At 42.0% G+C, this 20,251-nt stretch overlaps 1 protein-coding gene across 2 annotated transcripts; it reads right to left on the reverse strand.

Moving 5' to 3' along the window:
- Nucleotides 1-72: 72 nt before the first annotated feature.
- LOC124049365 (tyrosine-protein kinase yes-like) lies at nucleotides 73-19,590 on the reverse strand. 2 transcript variants are annotated; one of them, XM_046370898.1, is made up of 12 exons: nucleotides 19,056-19,590; nucleotides 10,410-10,720; nucleotides 8,650-8,749; nucleotides 8,041-8,139; nucleotides 7,732-7,835; nucleotides 6,910-7,059; nucleotides 6,218-6,373; nucleotides 5,552-5,731; nucleotides 4,640-4,716; nucleotides 4,219-4,372; nucleotides 2,863-2,994; nucleotides 73-1,723 (listed from the first exon to the last, which is right to left on the reverse strand). In XM_046370898.1, the coding sequence occupies exons 2-12, from the start codon at nucleotides 10,705-10,707 to the stop codon at nucleotides 1,515-1,517; spliced, it is 1,659 nt and encodes a 552-aa protein (XP_046226854.1). In that variant the 5' UTR covers nucleotides 10,708-10,720; nucleotides 19,056-19,590; the 3' UTR covers nucleotides 73-1,514. The 2 variants fall into 2 exon arrangements, with proteins under 2 accessions (XP_046226854.1, XP_046226852.1); XM_046370896.1 differs by having other exon boundaries at nucleotides 10,410-10,716; nucleotides 19,056-19,589.
- Between the last annotated feature and the right edge of the window lie 661 nt (nucleotides 19,591-20,251).

Consider the following 20,251-nt stretch of genomic DNA (forward strand, 5'->3'; position numbering starts at 1 on the left):
AACATTTTACACTTGGGACATTTAAAGAGACAAATCAAAATGTGTGATTTATATATTAAAAAGACTCATGGCCTATGTAAAATCACGTCTTTATTGTACAAATTCACTCGTGAGTCTCCACCCACTACTTCCCGCCCAAATACATTTTGCAAACTTGCCCATTTTACTAATAATTTTATAAAATGAGGATTTTATAAGATACAAAGCCCTTCTTAACAAGCTCAGGCGTCAGTTAGTGTTATTAGTGATAATACTGTCTCAGTGAGCAAAATGCTGCTGTAAAATCACTAAAAAAAACTGTACTCAATGCAGAACAAGCAGTCTTTGCAGAGCCACCTCAGTTGCATGAACACAAAAGAAAAACAAGCTCTTGTTCAGTCACATTTTAGAAGATAAAACGAAGTGCTTGTTTCCAACTTATTCGGCAGCTCAGACGATGACTTCCACTTTCAGAAGGAGTTTTATACCCGGCCAAATCTTCCTGTATCCTCGGTTTGGTTAGGTGAGATTGTGAAGTGTCATTCTGGCTTGTAAAGAAGCCATAAGTCCACGAGTTTCATCACTGTTTAACTCACTGACCCATTAAATGCACCACCTGTGTTTCGGCACGTCCCTGCAGTGATCACAGTGACATCACACAACCCAGACAGTGAAGGACAGAAATAATTATGACTGAGCAGTGTGAGCAGACGTTTCTGCATGACGATGAACTGTTGGGAAAGTCTTCAAACAAAAACCAGGTCCATGTGATATGAATACACTGTGATAATATTAACTTCTTATAATAACAATGGAACATAACGTTAAAATGCATCGTAACATTTTTTCAGAAAGGCATAAAAAGATTATGTCACAGTCTCTAGTCACCCATTCGTAAAAAAAAAAAAAAGAAAAAACTGCACTGTAGCTGATGAACTGTAACTGAAGTTGAGCTGTGTGGGATTTATTTTTAAATAATCACTGTGATAATGACCTTCAGTGCCCTGAGAGCTTCCTCCTTTTTAGTTTAATATATTACTATCTGTCAATAATTAATCATTTTGAACTCCAATCTATCAACTGACCACAAAAGAATACCATGTAGGAGCAGAGATCAGAACATTAAACCACATTAAAGACCTACAGTTGGATGGCCATTCTCAACAATATGGGTTTCAACAGCAAGGTTATCGCAGCTCACTTCACAGCAAGACACCGTAGTGTATTTAAAATGGAACTGAAATAAATTTGTTTCTTCTCCCCACAGTCATTATTGTACAGGGTCATAAAATCCACATTAAAAACCAAACATTTCACACAGGTAAGACTTGGCAAGTACCATGAATAAAAACAAAAGAATATGAAAATCAAACAAAATGGTGGCTGAAAGCAAACAAAAATCAAGAATGGGTAGAGCAAGTAGTGGTTTATGCAACTGGTCAGCCTGTTTTCCAGTCGACTTTTTATAGGGTCGAATAATTACGAGCTCACGTCTGCACCCAGGCGTAGGGATACGCAGCTTGAGCCCAGGCAGGCTATAGGTTCTCTCCAGGCTGGTACTGTGGCTCTGTGGCCGTGAAATAGTCCTCCAGGAAAGACTGGAGGTACTCGAAAGTGGGCCTCTCGTCTGGGTCCTTCTTCCAGCACAGTTTCATCATCTCGTGCAGGGACTCGGGGCACCCCTGGGGGCAGGGCATGCGGTAGCCTCGCTCCACCTGCTCCAGTACCTCACGGTTCACCATGCCTGAGGTGCGAGATGTGAGACAGAAAGGAACTCTTAGCGCTTCCATCACTATTCAGCCTTTCTTAGGTTTCTAAAATCCAACAAAGAGGAATACTAATGACACAAGCAAGACAAAGAAACTGGAAGGGGCTCATGGGTATGTTTCACAGACTGCTGATAAGCATTAGAGCTGCAACTAATAACATTTTGTTTATTGATTTTCTCAAGATTATCTGTTAAAACCATTAATTTTTTTGTTGTGTGTTGTGAATTACATGTTGGTTTCTTGCCAAGAGTTAGAGAGGAGGGATGCCACTGTCAGACCTGTTCACTAAATTTGAATTGATCTGATTACAGCCAGCAGATGGTTATCTTAATTTAGCACAAAGAAGGTAGCAAAAGCCAGCTGCCAGCATCGCTAAAGCTCGCTGATTATCACATTGTTGTATCTGAACAAAAGTGTAAGAGATCCCTGCTTTTACCCTGGCAATCTCATGACTCTAGAAAGCCACTACACCCTGAAAGAAGCAGTCCAGCACATAACCCCCTAAAACCACCAACACTTCAGTTTTGTGTCGATTACTACCTTGGGGGCAGAGCCAAACTATCTGTGTAGCTTCACAGTTAACGCACAGACATGAGAGTATACTGATCTTCTCATCTAACTTTCAGCAAGAAAATTAACATGTTTATTTCCCAAAATGTAAAGTTATTCCTTAAATCATTCATCAAAAACATGGGCTAGTAGTATATTAGTAGTTTCAGTGCTACATCAGACAGAAAGTGGAGCCGTGTGAAGGTGGTGCAAAACACTGCAGGCGCTCCTCCCCAGGGCAATATCAGTCTGGCAGATGGTTATAAACAAGAGTGGTGTTCAATCTCCTGATCGTCCTCCACCAGATGGTCTCATCTAATCCCAAATGTGCGTGTGTGTGTATGTGTGTGTGTGGATGTCACAGTTCCCCTGCAGAGGCATAAACAACCGGCACAGACAATGTCAGACAGCTTCACTTCATCCTCAGACGTTAACAAGCACGCCGGCTTGACGTCCACTGACAGACTGAAAGCTGGTAGCCGCGTCCGTGAATCTCTCCTCTCCGACACCACCTCGAACGTTTTCCGGTGCGGTGATGGGCGCCTGTGTTGTCACTGACACTTACCTGGGTATGGCACTCTGCCTTTGGTGACGAGCTCAATGAGTAAAATCCCAAAGGACCAGACGTCTGACTTGATGGTGAAGCGGCCGTACAGAGCAGCCTCTGGGGCCGTCCATTTAATAGGGAATTTGGCTCCTGTGTGTGATGGAGAGGACAGGAGGAGGGGTTGAGGTGATTCCACTAGAGGGCGCAAGCTTTCATTTCAGCGCTTGTTTCCAGGAAATCACAACGGCCATGATGGCCCACAATGACATCAGTAACATCACATCATTTTTTAGTATTCGGGTTCATACAAGCTTGTAAATGCACCTCAAAGAAAAGTCTTACAACTCAAATTTAAGATCGAAGACATACAATGATTTTGAGGATCTTGTGAGTAAAGGATTGACTTCTCCCACATTTAAACAAGGTCACTTCATTTCCCCACATGCTCAAGCATGACATTACATTTGTTGAAAAAAATGCTTCTTTGTCATCATCTAAAAGCAACAGATCACTAAAGGAAAATACAAGCACCAAAATACCACATCTATAAAACAGTTAACAGTTGTTTTCCCCTCAGAAGTCATCTGAGGGGAAAAATCTATCTAACCATGTGGGAAGTTTTGGTTTTTCTGCTTAGATTTCAAACTATTTATGGTTATTTCTGCCACCACTCCAGTGCTGTGGAGTCAGTGAAACACTGTTTATGCTTACATTAAAGGGAATAAACTGGTATTTTTAAACCTGATCCTGTGTTTTGCATTTTGGTGTGTAAACGATCCTCTCAGCCAACGGATGCAACACAATTTTCCTTCCTCAGTGACTTTGAGTGAAATGTCTCAACAGCTATTGGATGGACTGCCATGAAAATGAATAAAGCCAACATCAGGTTAAAATATTTGGGTGGTTTACCAGTATTTTACCAGTTTACCTGCAAAACTAATGACATTCACATAAGCCTCAGCCTCCTAGCTTCAAAGGCTAACTTCTATCTTTAACGATTACTGCCAGTTTGTTCAGCTCATCTCACAGATGTTCCCCCACACATAATGTGACTACAGGAGACCTCCACTGTATAAGACTGGAGGCAGAAGTCTCAAAACCCGGATTAAACAAAACCACAATTAGGTCACAACTTCTAAGACTGTAAGTTGGGTGAACCAGTCCTTTCGGGAGTGGGGCTGAATTCTCCCAGCAAGTGAAATGCGTAACTAATCAGAGGGAACAGAAGCATCTGGTTTCCACTATTACCCTAATTCGCCATGATAGGAGACAACAGGGAGTCATCCTTGCTGTGAGGTCACTGCTCGATCCATTTGTACCCTGACACCTCGTTCACCTGTGACTCACGCAGTCCATGTGAACGAATGCACCCACCTTGCCTCGCAGTGTACTCATTGTCCTCTATCAACCTGGCCAGACCAAAGTCGGCGATCTTGCACACCAGGTTGTCTCCAACGAGAATGTTGGCAGCACGCAGGTCCCTGTGGATGTAGTTCATCCTCTCGATGAAAGCCATGCCGTCAGCGATCTACAAACAAAACATTTGACAGCATCTCATGACGGCAGCTTCGCCAAATCATTTTTAGCTTCTCACGCTCACAACACCACGGCCTCTGTCAGACAGAGAGGGGAAGCTAATAACGAGAGAACAAAAGCAAAGCGTGCATGTTTACCTGAGGCTGTCGTTCTTTTTTTAAAATCAGAGGCTTAAAATAGAACTTTAAAGGATGATTCACTGGCACAAATACTGCTTTCGAGAATGGAAGAGATACAGGAATTTTGTGGTTTGTCTCACCTGTGCAGCCATGTCCACCAACAAGGGGAGCTTCAGGAATTTGCCGTCACCCTCTTTGAGGAAGTCAAGCAAGCTTCCTATAAAAATAGAAACAGTGAGAAGCCATAAGTGCGGGACAGTCAAAATGACCATGACTCCACCTACATAATAATGTACTGCTATATAAAATGTCAAATATTTCAGTTGGTCCTTATTGTACCTGGCTGGAAAATTAAACAGAATATTAGACTGGTAAGCAGCATCTAATCACTAGTGCTCATTAAGTGCCTATCAGAAGTATCTTGTACATGAAAATGAGCAGAAGTGCAGCACACACTGCGGCAGGTGTTCTGTGAGATCACAGTGGATCTGTGGCCAATCTGAGGCATTTAGACATGCATGCACACACAGAGGCTTATGTTGTAGAGCTAACATTTACACACACACACACATAAATCTAATTACTCATAAAATCCCGAATAAAAAAACCCCAAAAAAAAAACATTGCAGCTGAAGCTATGAAAGTCTCCCACAAAACTACTGCAGTTTTCAATTAAACATTCCAGTTTCAAGCCTAAGGGAACCACAAGGGACTTTCAAGAACCTTGAATATGTACAGCATATTAATTAAAACCTCCATAAAACGTACGTTTTTGCTTTAAGGAAATCACCAAGCACACAGCTGACATCAGTGCTGTGCCAGAAAAACCAATTCTGCGTGAACAATTTTATTCCTGAAAAGTCTACAAGCTGAGGTTGGATTTTGTTTTGCTTTTCTTTAAACCTAGACCTCCTCAGTGCCATGTAACAGGAAACAGCTGAGTCTTGTTATTCTCCAGGGATGAGAGTCCACAGAAAATAAGTTTAGCTGCTAATCAAATGTGTCAACATGGAGCTTGTAATAGCGGGTATGTTTCTTGTATCTGCACGTACCTTTGGCCATGTACTCTGTCACGATGTAAATGGGTTCCTCAGACACCACAGCATAAAGAGGCACAAGCTTGTCGTGTCTGAGCTTCTTCATGATCTGAGCCTCTTGGAGGAAGGCCTCGGGCGACATGGTGCCCGGTTTCAGCGTCTTTATGGCCACCTTGGTGGTGCCATTCCATGTGCCTGCAGAGACAAAGACAGAGAAAGAAAAGCCCGCAGGCCGCAGGGGTAATCAGTGTTGTTAATGGGGTAGGATCAGGACGACATCATTAATTAGTTCTTGTAATTGCTCAGACATGTGCTGTCATGCATGCATTCCTTGCAAAAATATCCCTGGGATGAGTGGATATGAGCTCGCAGTTCAGAAAGAAATAAATAAATTTGTCTGGAGCTGCACTCCTGAGTCAGATGATCTCTGGAGCTAGAAACAAACAGAGGAAGCAACTGCAGGAAGTGGATAATTCCTCCGTTTGGACAAAAATAGACACAATAAATATAGGCTTGCTTGGCTTGTTTGTGTGTGTTCGATTTATGTCTGCATTTCCCATTAATCTGAACTGATCTTGTGTTTTCACATCTACATAATTATGGCTGAACACTAAACAAATGCAAGACACCAGAAAGAATTTATGAACAAATCGCCGCATGTCTTGTTTATCTTGCTCTTACCCATCCAGACCTCGCCAAAGCAGCCCTGGCCCAGTTTGAGCTCCAGTCGCAGGGACTCCCGGGGAATCTCCCAGGCATCTTTAGCAAGTCCCTGGGTCTGAGGTTTGACTGTAGGGCACACCGTGGTCAGCCTGTGGCAAAGCCCGTCTGCATGCTCTGTGATTAAGTGAGACATTGAGATCAAAACGCGACACTAAACCCAGCAGTGTCACACACACACACACCCACAGGAATCTTTGAACCAGCAGGTTTTAAAGCCAGTCTCTTTCATGCATCGATTCATTCTATTTGATGTGGATAAATTTACACTCTTGTGCTCACTGTGAAATTAAATGAAATATAAATGAGATGAAGTGCCTTTTTAACACACCAGAGCCCTCCTCGGGGACAGACTGAAATGAAGTGCGATCACCGATTCCTAACCTCAAACCTCCTCAGACTGAGGACGAGGACGGGGGCTCCAAATCATAACTGCACCGTCAATTGTTATTAAAATTACAGGCCATTCATCTCCCATGGCAACGCTCTGGGGCCTATTGTAGATGGCACAGGAAACCGCACAGTGTCACGGAGCAGCTTGTGAGTGTGAATTTTCAGGTGTGATGAAAGACTGCGATGAAGAATGAATGATGAGGACTCAAGAAGCAAGCAGAAAACGAGAGCGAGCGGGAAACACTGAACACACTTCATACCTGAGTAGTGTTTGACAAGCTTCTGTAATGTGTCAAACTGTGCCCGCGTGGTGATGTAGTATCCCCCGTTGTCAAGCTTGCGAATCTTGTAGTGTTTCACATTGTCTCCTTTGGCTTCATCCCAGTCTCGTATTGAGAGAGAATAAGCACCTGGAGGAGACAAAGGAAATGTTCTTCATCCATCTAAACTAACATACTAACAATTGGAGTGTTTGGTGCCCGCAAGAAATTGCAAAGTGGGATGAAACCCTGTGTCACTGGAAATTTCCAGTTATTTTTCAGTGATATATTATCTTCTATTCTCTGCAACATTTTTCTTTATCAGTTTGACGTTATGTATCAGTTTAAATACTCCATAGAATCCAAACTGGCTGTAAGGTCTTAGTCTTGTTATACACCATCTTTATTTCTTTTATCTCAAATTTTCCTACCATATTAGTAAAGCTTGCTTGTTTGCCCGGCTTGTAGTCTAAATACTTCAACACCCATGATCCTCTGCTGTCGCTGCTATGAAGAAGCAGCCACTGAATGAGCTGAACAAAAATGGTGCATGTGTTACCAGCACAATCTGTACCTGTAGCTCACCGTTAGCGATGTTAGCAACACAGTTCTGATTGGATGTTTCATATGAAAACTCATTCGAAGTTGTAATGGATGTTGTTCTTTACATGTTGCACACAGTTTTAACTTTTTTGATCAAGTTTTTTAGACGTCTTAATGCAGAAATAAGACATATCATATGTCCAGGCAGTACTCTTACTTGCAGATTTCTGAATCAGTCCTGACACTTTACTACTCTGGATTTGAAGAAGCGATCATCACCTTTAGTAGTTTCACTTTCTCGCACCAGGAAAGTTCCTCGATGGTTCCCAGGATTCAGCAGCAACCTCTCAGCATCTTTGCGTCCCATTTTACCAAAGTACCACCTATCAAGAGAAAGCATAAACATAAAAAAAACAGGCCAACCCAAACCATCAGTGGTGACTCAGAAACATTATGAAGCTTCATCTGATATAGGAACTACTTCAAGCTTGTTGCAAGCTGTGTGAGATCGAATCATGGTAGTGCTATTAGTCTCCTGGTGCAGTAGATGGAGTAATGAGGTTATAAGAAGGGGAAACAAGGCCTTACTCTTCAGCCTGGATGGAGTCAGCAGGGGCCACATAATTGCTCGGGATGTAGCCTTTCCTCCCCGTGTTGATGGAGCGAGCCTCCCACCAGTCTCCTTCTCTGCAGAAAGACAATGACACAGGAGAGATGACACAAATGACTCGCGCATTCAACAGCCAACCAAAGCCCGATGCTCATACACCCTGCTTTGACTGTTAGTCTGGAAATCTGGTTAATTATGATTAATGGTTAATGATTTAAGAGTTTAAAATTACGCTCACTTTAATTCATCTGTTCTACAGTCTTTTAAACCTCTAGATTTGATGCAAAAATACTGTGAACTCTCTCCAACGTGAGAAGCAGGACTGGAGAATGTCACCACAATGGGGAATGAATGGGACTAATCTACTTTACATTACAATGCCATAAAATCAGGCGACATCTATGCCACAGCATGAATTTAAATAAAAGATTCATTGTGCAGAAAGATAGAATCAGGAAACAAGTTGCAATCAAACTCATTCATGAATACAGATACAGAAGGAACAGGTGCAGTTCAGGGTCACAGTACGAAAGCGAATCATCTCATCGTGCCACATGAACTGAGAGGGAAACTAGGAGGATGCTTACGTGTTGTTGATGATCTGGAAGCGGTCTCCTTTTTTAAATGAAAGATCATCTGATGTACGAGCTTCATAGTCATACAAGGCCACAAAAAAGGTAACACCACCTAAAAAAAAAAAACCCAAAACACACACACACATACATCCACATGTAACGAATAAGTAACCTTGTGAGCTTGTGAAAGTGAGTACTATAGAGATGCAATAGCAGACAATGATGCAGGGCCATTATGAGGCTGTAGAGGGACCATGTCAGGACACAGCCGTTTTTGTTTGTGTGTGTGACCGTTAAATGGCCAAAATTAAAGAAGATAAATGCGTCTAGCCAAGGTCTGAGCACTCGTACTGTATTGATTTTCTCTGATTTATATTTCTCAAGGATGAGTACTTAGTCTGCATGGAAATATCACTTTCATGACTAGACTGCATGAAAGACAGACAATGACGCTCAGAGGCAAAGCCAAAGGAAAATAAATATATCAAACCAGTTTTTAACAGAATCATCTCCCTAACTGTCATAATACAGAAACATGAGAGATGACATTGGCACAAAATCTTAACATGAGCTCATATTAAACACTTTCTGTCCCATGCCAACATCCTGTAAAACATTGTGCCCACTGTGCAGCCACACTCAGACAGATGACATTCACAACAATGCCGTCAACAGTAATCCCATTATCTCCTGTAGAAAGCAAATACCACGGCAGTGCCACCTTTACCGCCCTCCCCCCTCCCCCCCAGAGAGCAGATAATCTAACATGGAGGAGGATTACAATCTAAATCCCATCGAAACAGGACGGTTCAGTCTCATCTCTTTGCTCTCAGGATCGCTGTAAGCTGCTTGGACACATTTAGAGCGATCAGAGTTGATGGCAGGACCCGTGTCAAATCTAACAATCAAAAGCTAGTTAAAATAACAATGACAGGGGCCTTAGCCGTGACACCAACATGTCCCATCAGCATACAGATCGAGTTAGGCTCAACGTTAAGCATGTTTGCATGTTTCAGCTCATCTACTGTTTAATAAATACACAAAAGTCTCGTCTTGATACTGTGTTTTATACTTATAGTTAGCATTATGTCTTTAGTTTGGACATTTCTGTCCTTACTGTAGTGTGGCCATGCAGTGAAGACTGGTCAGAAAAGTTATGTGCCACCTAACAAAAATGACCAAACTTTAAACAGCAGTCTACAACCTTTGAGTTAAATGCTAACATCAACGCGCTAACATTCTCACAAGACAAAGCCAACAAGCTGATTTTTCGTTTTTCGGATAAAGCGATGGCGCTCAATAAAAAGCCAAAAAATTATCAAGACACTTCACTCAAAGCCACAAATGTCAAGATGGAGGTAGGGGAAAAGTTAGTGGATCATCTGTTTCATTAGCATATATACAAAATACAGTGTAAAGAATTTGGGGCCATGATAAAGTCTGGCTTGGTGGTGGTAAATTCACTTCCTGGGGACCAGCAGATCACTATGTCTGGAGCCAAGTCACAAGCATGACTCAAAATGATGACAAATATGAAAGATTACACATCAGCAGTGAGCCGAGTCTCTACCAGCACTGTGGAAAGACTGACGAATAAAAAGATAGCGGCTGCCTGAAAGATAAAGGAAATCCATCTGATGTAACGCTTTGAAAACTGTGGTCAGCAGTAAATGAAATACTATAATACTGAACCTGAATATCAAGAGGGAGAAGCTCACTGTGAAGACCATTATCAGCACCGCAACGATATCTTACAATAAAACTCTACTCACTTGAGACAGCACCAGAGAAGGAGTTGGACACAGGACCGGAGAAAGAGGACGACGCCCCTCCGAAGGGAGTCATGGCAGACGAGGAGCCACCGAACGGCGTGAGGGTGTGGTTGAAGTTTACGGCCCCTGCGCCCGATGAAGAGGAGTTAGGCTGATTCTGCTGCAGCTGGGTGGGTTCTGGTCCATAGTGACCTACATGAGGTGTGGTGGTTGTGGTGCTGGGGTCCGACACTGTGGAGTTTTCTGGCCGATACTTCATCGTAGGGCCTTTTTCCTCTTTGCTCTTTATGCAGCCCATCGTCTCTTCCTGCCTCGACAGACACAACACAAAACCATCAATTTAATACCACAAGAATGAAAAGTACAGCATCCAAATCATGACTCGCCTTGATGAAACATAAATAAAGCGATGGGCCAAGGGAGGTGCAGGATTGACAATTGCATCATAAGGCCTAGAGGAACATGCGTTATGAAACGAAAATTTAATGACCTGATACTACAATAATGCACATCATTTTGTTGTTGTCGCAAACACTAAGACTTTAAGCCATGTAGTATCTGGGACATATGGGCATTGTTAAATCCGCTTTGAATTGCGCTCATCTCACACATGTGGATTCAATGGTGCAGGCATGTTTTGAGGCATGACGTGCAAAAAGAGGAGATAAAAAGGTGATGGTGATTTTATATTGACAAAACAAAGAGAACATTTAATGTTGCCACAAATGACCGACTAAAGCCAATCTAAAGCCATTCCATATCCTTGGAATAGAGAAAAATAATAACTCTTTGTAACGTCAGTGCTGTGTTCTACATTTCTTCCTTGTTTCGATTCAAATAAACCTCTTTCAGGCCCTCACTCCACAGAGGAATTACTAAACCAGCCTACCAGGGGCCCCGAGGGGCCAGGGGGTCCCTGGGCCAGAGCTTCTCTATGAATATTTTTTGCTGGAAAGTCAATCAAATACGATGCAAAATGACCACAAAGAGACCAAAAACAACTATGAAGAGACACAACATCAACAAAGATAGGCAAAAATGTTTGCAAAGAAAAGAAAAACTCACAAAAGACAAAGAGATTCGAGACAACTACAGACACAAAAATTAAAACAGAGACGCAAAAGACCACAAAGAGAGACAAAATGACCAGACTAAGAGGTGAAACAACCACAACCTGACCACGCTGCAAGATTTCAAACATCGATGTGCAACAGTCTGCGTGGTTGTCATTCCTCCTAACATAATTTGGCTGAGGTCATACTGAGGCATTTCTTTGTGAGGTGAAGGCCTGGAAAATGTGGAGACGATCAGACACGCTTGCAGAGAAGTCTGAGCTCGGGCAGATCAGAACGCTGCCATTGGCCAAGAACAACAGCTGCTCGAGGAATTGGACTTGGTTAATTAGCGTTGACACATTACAACACAGTAAAACAACAGAAGACTGAAGCGAAATAGGAGCTTTTATTCAGTGCAGTATGACAGTATTGAGTATGAAAGACTTGGTGCTACTGAGCAGCACCGTGGCACAGTTGGTGGCACGAGCGAAAAGGGCCGCAGCTCACTGAATTACAGGGTCACAGTCATGTATCAGTCGTGAAACAGAAGAGCACCTGGTGGTACAGCAATACACCTTTCAAGATTTTTCGTCATCAGGGAAGGAGCAGCACGATTGAGAGTTCATCGAGTTCTCCGGCTGAACTGCCAAGGAAATCAACAAAACGGGGACAAACCACAGAAAGCTTCCAAAGATTCAGAACCCTTTGCTCAAGTAAAACCATACAACCAGTTAAATTGCAGGTTATAGCTCGTACCGCGCGCACTGGACAACTTATACAAAACCATAAAATGAGTGGTCAGTCACTGGAGACGTGTCAAAATGAAAGAGATTTCTTTAAAAGGAACGCCAATAAATCTAATCTCAGATGTCAGATTGAGAGCCAATATGCTGAGAATGTTGGCATGGAAAAAAATACATTTTCCAAGCCAAACTTTCCTTTAACCTCAAGAAAAAATCAGAGTCATGGAAAGCAGAGATCTTCACTCAGTGGCTTAGTCAACTATGGTGGGCTTGTGTTTCATCATCAGACAGATGAGATCCTGGCTCTTCGGCTCAGCACTGAAGTTAACACACTAGAAAACACTGGACTGTGTCCCAGGAATATTTTCAAATTAAAGTGCGGATGTGTTTCCCTTTCAAAACTGAGACATCAGCCATTTCATAAAAGTGACATCATTCTTTCTACATTATGAAAATTAACCGCACTAATACTGAAGCTGCACTTATGGAGCCTTTGGAAGAGAAATCAAGTCTTTGGATGTCAAAGTAAAATACCACCTGGTGTATTGTAATTTACATTCATGCTATGCAAGAAGCCTTGCTTAATAATCATGCATTATATTTCTTTTTCTGGTAAGAGTTAATTTTTACGCAATTAATTGCAAGTGTGGAAAATTCAGCCCTTGTGAGGAACCCTGCTGGTGAGGTTCACATCCAGCTAGCTAATAAAGGCATAAACATGTCCCTCAAAAAATAATTAAAACAGAAAATCAACACTTTCAGTCATTTACCTTGTAAAAATAGTAAAATCTTTAACGGCCAAAGCGTTGCAAAAAGTCTTTTATTTAAAACCATACTGTGGTTATATGGCAATCCAGACAGGGATAAATTCGGTTGACACTGGTGCTTTTTTTTTATTATGAAGAAAGCTAAGTGCCTTTTATAGAGCAAATGATCAATTAATTAAGCAAGTAAATAGAAAACAGATCAATGTGTTAGAGGATAGTGGTTACATTACAAAAGAACATAAGAACAATTCAGCGCTCATTCATCAGACGTGTGTACATACAGAAATGTCTCCTGGTCATATTTGTATTAAGAGAAGCATGAAATATGATTTATATGATCTCCCATCTTTACTGAGAGCTGAACTAAGCGTGCCCTATAAGACACAGATAGAATGACCTCTACTGGAGAAGCATACATGTATGAGAAGTCATTGCCTTGAGAAATCCAAGGTAATAAGCAGAGCACTGCAAAGCTATAGAATAAGTCTGATAAAATTCCTGTTAGTGGCTGTGCGGGCATAAAGAAAATGATTGAGATTGTAGCAGAAGAGAGAACTGCAGAGAGAAACAGCAGGTTGGTTGAATGAGGGAGGCAACCAGGCAGCCAGTGCCAACTCTACCAGCTTGAGCTACTTGGAGGATTATGAGGATGGAGGATTTACCCTGAGAGGATAATAACAGAAAACAAAAAAAGCACTGACCACCAGAGCCTGGAGCCAAAACAATGTTGACTCCAGACACCACCTGCAAATGGTCATTTTGGCCTGCAGTGACCTTCAATATTTATTGCAATTGTATAAAAAAGCACAAACAGTGAGATGTGTTTCAGGGCTGACAGGGTCCTCTGCTGGTGGGCTCTTACAGACTCTTGGCTGCGATGATACAATGCGGCTTCTGAATGAAGCTCAGCTGACCCCAGTGCCATATTAGATACACCAGCCAGCCATCACATGATGAGACCACTGGCTTCATCCACCTTTCCTACTGTAACACCAAAGAGAGAATGCAGCAGTCCTTGATGAGGTGAACAATGTGTGAATTTATCATCACAAAGACAACAAAAAATTGTCCCCGCTCATCTTACAAATACATCCAAAACTGCGCAGACAGACTCAGCACGAGTGGATCTTCGATGTCAGACGTGGCCGTCTTTTACGTCCAAGTCTATTCAGTCCAACACCACAGCCGTGCAACCTCAAGGAAAATTTGCCTAGCTGCTAATTATAGCAACTTATTCTTATTGCCGACAACATCCCACTGCCTCCAGGATGACAACATGACCTACAACTGCACATCGCACGCAAACCCCGAGAGGGCTCCCAGTTGGACCAGTTAAAGAGTCACACACAGAAACAATGAGAGAGGAAGGTGAGGAGTTTGAATGAGGAAGTTTACATGTGATCGCAAAATACAAACATGTATACACTGAGGCTCCTTCCTCTATCTGATTGGAAAGGCGTGGTGCCATTGTCAAGGACAGAAAATGAGGACAAACTAAGCTCAACTTTTCATTCAGCTTCACTCAAAGCATTGGAACAGACTGAAATGATCCGCTACTGACAAATATTTCTTTCTTTCAACATGGATTCAAAGACGGGCATCCTTTAATTCAGTGCTGTCAGAAGTCATTTCTTTAGTGTCAACTACAGAAAAATGAATGAAAACATTTTCTGAACAAGACTGCACACAAAAAACTGTGCAAAAGATCCTGAAATAAACTTTCTGTAGTTTAAATCTATTGGCATATCTGTGAAATATTCCTCCTCCAGGCAGGTCAGACTGTTTCATCAGCTACAGTAGAAATGATAACTGGAAGGCGTTCAGAGTCTTGCTCAAGGACACTCGAGGGCAAATGCAAGCCAACTCACATGCTTGGAACATAATAACTATGGCCTCAGGCTCAGGGACACTTGAAAAAAGTGTATTTTATCTTTTGGAATTGGTTAACACAAAGCAAGCTGTGACAGCAAATGAAAACCTTTGGAAGAGAGCTGCAACTAACAAATATTTACGTGATCAGCTGATGATCTGCTTTGTGTGTACAATGTAAGAAAGTTGTGGAAAAATCCCCACAGGCCAAGGTGACATCTTCAAATGTCTTGTTTTGTATGACCAAGATTTGGATTTCAAAAGACACTCAGCTCACTCAAATTTGTGACAAAGAAAAGCATCGGATCCTTACACCTGAGAACCTGAAAACAGCAAATATTTCACATCTTTGCTTAAAAAAATGCGATTCAAGAACTGGAATATTTGCAGAATAATTTTCTGTCAATCAAAAAAGCAAATCATTTTGTAAAAGCTTTGCTTTTATGAATTATCAAAGCTACCATCATAACACATTTCCTGCAAGAGCCAAAGCAACAGCCACGAGGTACTGCAGGGAATATGTACATAAGAGTAAACTTAATGTATCAGCTGATGCTTGAGGAGGCTCCAGATGTTCCCCCTGAAGTCATCCACAAGCATCTGAGGTCCCTTGTGACTCCTGACCCTTCTTGTCCCTGCTTGTTTTCATGTAGAACGCACACCTATAGAGTTTTAAGGCCTCTTAGAGAATCACACTCTCATCATGTGTATGCTCATACAGCCCTTAATTCGGTCAATACCGCCATGTAGGCTTGGAAAAGAGGGAGACACACCGAACCTAAAAGCAGACTGTTTTCCATCATCATCTGTGGGAGAAAAACATTTAACTGAGCCCTCTGTGTTGTGAAGCTAAGAAATCTTTACATATTCTCCTGTTACAGTGATAACTCTAATCTGCACAGCTCTTATCAGCGACCTGCCCACGCTTTCCTTCCCCCAACTCCGACCACAGTGTGAGAATTCCACACGAGCTTCACAGAAATGCTGATAAGATGGACGAGGGCTCAGTTCTGTTTTGTTTTTTTCTCCCTCGCACTCGCTGATAGCCAGAATGATGATGAAGTACGGGAACTTGAAGCGGTCATGGTTCAGAAGTATAAAGAAGACTGCAGAGACAAAGTTTAGCTGAGTACACTGATAAGACAGAATTATTTATTAATGACTTTTACAGTTTTGATGTCTTTCACTTTAATATACATTACTAAAGTTGATCTGCAAAATAAAGAACTTGTTGGTTGATTAATCATGGATTGACACAAATCGCCAACAGTTATTTATCGGGCAAAAATGCCAGGATCTTATGCTTTTATTTGTTTCATTTCATTGATTTGTTTTGGTTTTTGTTAAATGGACAAAATAAGCTTTGTCCAAATGTATTAGTAAAGGATTCATCCTTGGATCAAAGGAAACTTTATGCATTTTCTCATCCAGAAACTTGCAAACTGACAAATATATGCATCTGAAGACTGAACAGATGCATTTTAAATCTCTCCTTTGCATATCATGCATTATAAATAAAGCAAACCCCGATTCTCAAACTTCTTCTGGTCCTTTTAGCATCTCACTTGCATTTCAGCTGCCACAGCCTGCACTCCCTTAAAGTTTAGATTATCTAGCTGACATTTGGAGGGTTGACAGTCATGCAGCCGAGCTAAGGGGTACAACGGTATAGTTTCTCCATCAATCAGTCATCGGGTCTGAGTGAAACCCTGCCCAGCGTCTGGTCGGGGCAGCTGTCAGCGGCTGACGCTGCAGCTGCAGCACGGGGAGGATCTCTGGAGCTTTACTGGGCTTCAGACCTGCAACAGATGCTGTCTGCCACCATCTAGTACATTCCTCTGATGCCAAAGGTTTAAAACTGGGTCCTGAGGAATGTCGTGTGATGTGAAGTCTCAAATAGTCCACAGAAACGTCAATAAATGGCTCATTATGAAATTTACAATGGGGGCAGAGTGCTTGACTATTAGATATACAGCAGCCCAATTCCTCAGCTCCTTGAAATCTGAGTCTACATCATCACAAATTTTGAGCTTTCTGTTGTGCTCGAGTTGCTGTGCTGCCAGAGAACAGACACCACACAGGTCTTATGGGAATACCTGAATACTGGCACCTGAGTCTTGGCCAAGTGTGAGCTATTTTGGGAATCAGAGTGTGTCTACAACCATCCATTTGTCAGCACATAACAGGGCTGGGTGTTTGGACTGTCAACATCTAACAGAGTGACAGCAAAAGTCCGACTGTGATTAGCCTGGATTAGGCTGTTTTCTCTGAAAGAATTACACCCAAACCTCCCACTAACACATACCAACTGCTGGCAAGATCATCTGAACATATTTGCTCAAAAAACATCATTTTTAAACTAAATTTTTGTGAGTAAATGAACTGCTCATAATCAGAAAATGTTTAATGTGACAAAAAATCATAAGCCCAATCCTCACACGCGAATTCAGTGGGTTTTTCCTCCTGCAGCAGCACACTTAAGGGAGGTTTTTCGACTGTTTTAAGTCCACTCAGTGCTGGAAACCTCCTTTCTACTTGAGGGTTTGCTGCTTTGCTCAAAATTGCTCTGAGCAGACTTCTCCTGTCGGGAAAAAGGCATTTTAAGAATTTACAAATGTTAATTTTAGTCGGCAGCTATGAACTGGTCTGAATTACAGATTAAATGGCGTGGTAACTTTGTTGCAACAGATTGGTGTCAGTCTGTCACTGACCTTATTAAGCTGTTTGGGGATCTGCAATTAGGTAATAGGCTTTTTGTCAGTGTCATTATAAAATCCAGTTACGTCCTTTCAGCGTTCTCTGCAACATGGCACTTTGAATAAGAATTATGACTTTAAATTTGAGATTAAATCATGCTGTTACTCAGTATCAGCGGATATCCTTAATGGACTTTTAAGAATCTGGAGTGAGAAAGTTGGATCAGAGCATCCTGAGTTGAGCAATATCTTTTAAATAAACATCATAACTTTGTACTGGTACCAGTGAGTGACAGGAACAGGAATTTAAACCTTTCTTTTTCAGATAAATAATGACGGGCGCTGCACGCGGTCGCCCACTGCCCCGGGTTTGCTGTGTGTGTGTGCACGTCACTTGGGTGGGTTAAATGCAGAGAACAAATTTCGTTGGAGTGAGTTCCCTCCAATGACAAAATATGTCACTTTAATCTTAATCTTAATCTTAATCAATGAAGTACATGAAGACGAATCCCAAGAAGTCCTACAGCGCAGCAAATTCACAGCCCATTCAGTGACTACAGTGACTACTCTTAATAGCACATATCTTAGAAATGGTGGTATCCCCCTTTAACTTCCTTCACACCATCTTCACCAGGCCTTATATGGATTTACACAAGCAATGATTGAGTCACGGTGGTGCAAAAGTGCAGAGCTGTTCAGGATGAGCTGTAGCCTTTGCACAACATGTTCTCCAGCCAGGTTAAACAGAACACTCAGTTTACTTTGTCGTCAAAGTGGAACCAGAAGACACACAAACTGTGACTCAGATGCCCAGTCAGTAAGTCTGAATGCACACAGACAGCATCACCAAAAGGACCCGAACCTCCTCCTCCACCTCCTTAACCCTCGGACAATAAATCTGAATGGGCATGAGTCAAAAGATTGGGTTTGATATTTGAAATGATGAGGTGGCACTTTTTTTCCTCATGTGTCTTACAGCACAGCCGGAGACACGATAACTTAAAATGAATGAGTGGAAAACATCCACACAGCAGTGATGAGGAAAAAAAGACTGACAACATAAATTCTACCTTATTTTTAAATGGAGTTTTAACTTTTAACCTTTTTTATTTAAAACCAAATTCCTTCGATTAGAGGTAAATGAAACCATCTGTTATGAACTATATCACATATTCACGGTAAATAGCTTTTATACTGTAAAATATCTGTAACAGAGACTACTTTAAAGTGTTTGTATGCTATCCGATACGTTTGCATTAATATTCCTGTGGGACTTAAAGCACATGCTGTAGGCTATATTCACTCATATTTCCACCTATTTAAAAGGGATCCTGATGATTAACACAGGACTCTTGGTTTGCAGCACAGACTACAACCTACAGTCAGGTGTGTGCATCTCTCTGATCATAAGACAGCTTCATTCCTTTGTTAATGACAGGTCAGACGGGCTGCGTTTCGGCCCATCCTTTATCTAATCCGGCTGCTCTCACAAAGACACGTTTAATTTGATTTTTACCTTCACAAATCCGCGTCCCGTTTTCTGTCTGTTCCTCTCTTCCCCCGCCCCCCCTCTTGCCCACCTTGAATCAGGTCCAGCGGGGGGAAATAATAATAATAATTGAGTTATTCCAGCCGGGACCGAACCGCCTTCATCCTCACTTCATCCATCCAGCAGAGCAACTGTGGTGAATTATTAGTGCTGGAAGTTAAATCAGATCAGTGTTCCCGTCTTTCAGGCCGGCGGAGGCGACAGTCATTGTTGTCAAGACAGGATGAATCCAGCAGCAGCATGACGGGGGATTTAAGGGGGAAAAAAAGTGAGATCCTCAAGTGTCCCAGCTCTTTGTCGCCTGTACTTCCTACTACCAAACTTACATCAACCCCCACACAACAACATGGCCGACCCTGCCTGCGGGACGGGAGCCACACAGCTGGAGATTACACATCCGTCCGGTCCTGCTGATGTGAGAGCAGCCGGGAGACGAGACGGTCAAGGCGGAGGAGAAGACGGCGGGAGTAAAGACGTTTATAAGGAGAAAAACAACAACAAGAGCGGAAAGGAGGATGGTCTCGTGTAAGAAAAAAGAAGGACTCAAAGCGTCCTCAGCGTGTACCGTTTTTCAGAGTACGGAGCTCTACCGCCCCCTGCTGGCGGTGGTGCTGGTACTGCAGCTGCACATCTGCAGCTCAGGGTGATCTCACTACAGATGGTGGTGGAATATAACTACTGTATAATGTGCTGTATACTCAAGCACTGCACTGAAGTACAAGAGTGAGGTACTTTACTTGAGTATTTCCATGCTATGCAGCTTTATACTTCTCTTCTAGTACTATTGTGTTGTACAGACATATGTTGGACAGCTTTAATTGCTTTTCAGATTATAATTTTTCACATCCTTCCCGTACAGTGAAGGCAACTTTTTTAATAAATGGAAGGATTAAGTGTTCCTTTATAGCTTGACAAAATTATCCTACTTCTTAGGTTGAATTAAAAAAAACACACACATTGGATTAGCTGAAAGTTGAAAGCAGGTCTGTTTTTCTGAGCTCTGAGTATTTTTGATATTTTAAATACATTTATACATAGGTTTTCTTTAGGATTGTTTTGAAGGTTTTTACTCGTAGTGGAGTATTTTTAGGTATTACTGTAGTACTCTTATGAAAGTAAAAATATCTGAATACTTCTTCCACTACTGCTTGCTGTTATGAAGG

The sequence above is a fragment of the Scatophagus argus genome, chromosome 18, assembly GCF_020382885.2.
Source record: "Scatophagus argus isolate fScaArg1 chromosome 18, fScaArg1.pri, whole genome shotgun sequence".
Taxonomy (NCBI): Eukaryota; Metazoa; Chordata; class Actinopteri; family Scatophagidae; genus Scatophagus; species Scatophagus argus.

What these genes read in the sequence shown, in the direction of transcription:
- LOC124049365 (XM_046370898.1), bottom strand. Translation starts at nt 10,707, where the DNA reads ATGGGCTGCATAAAGAGCAAAGAGGAAAAAGGCCCTACGATGAAGTAT. An exon ending in GACAGAGTACATGGCCAAAG is followed by an intron (nt 4,717 to 5,551) that starts GTACGTGCAGAT and finishes CTATTTTTATAG; the next exon opens with GAAGCTTGCTTGACTTCCTC. An exon ending in TGAGTACACTGCGAGGCAAG is followed by an intron (nt 2,995 to 4,218) that starts GTGGGTGCATTC and finishes CATCACACACAG; the next exon opens with GAGCCAAATTCCCTATTAAA.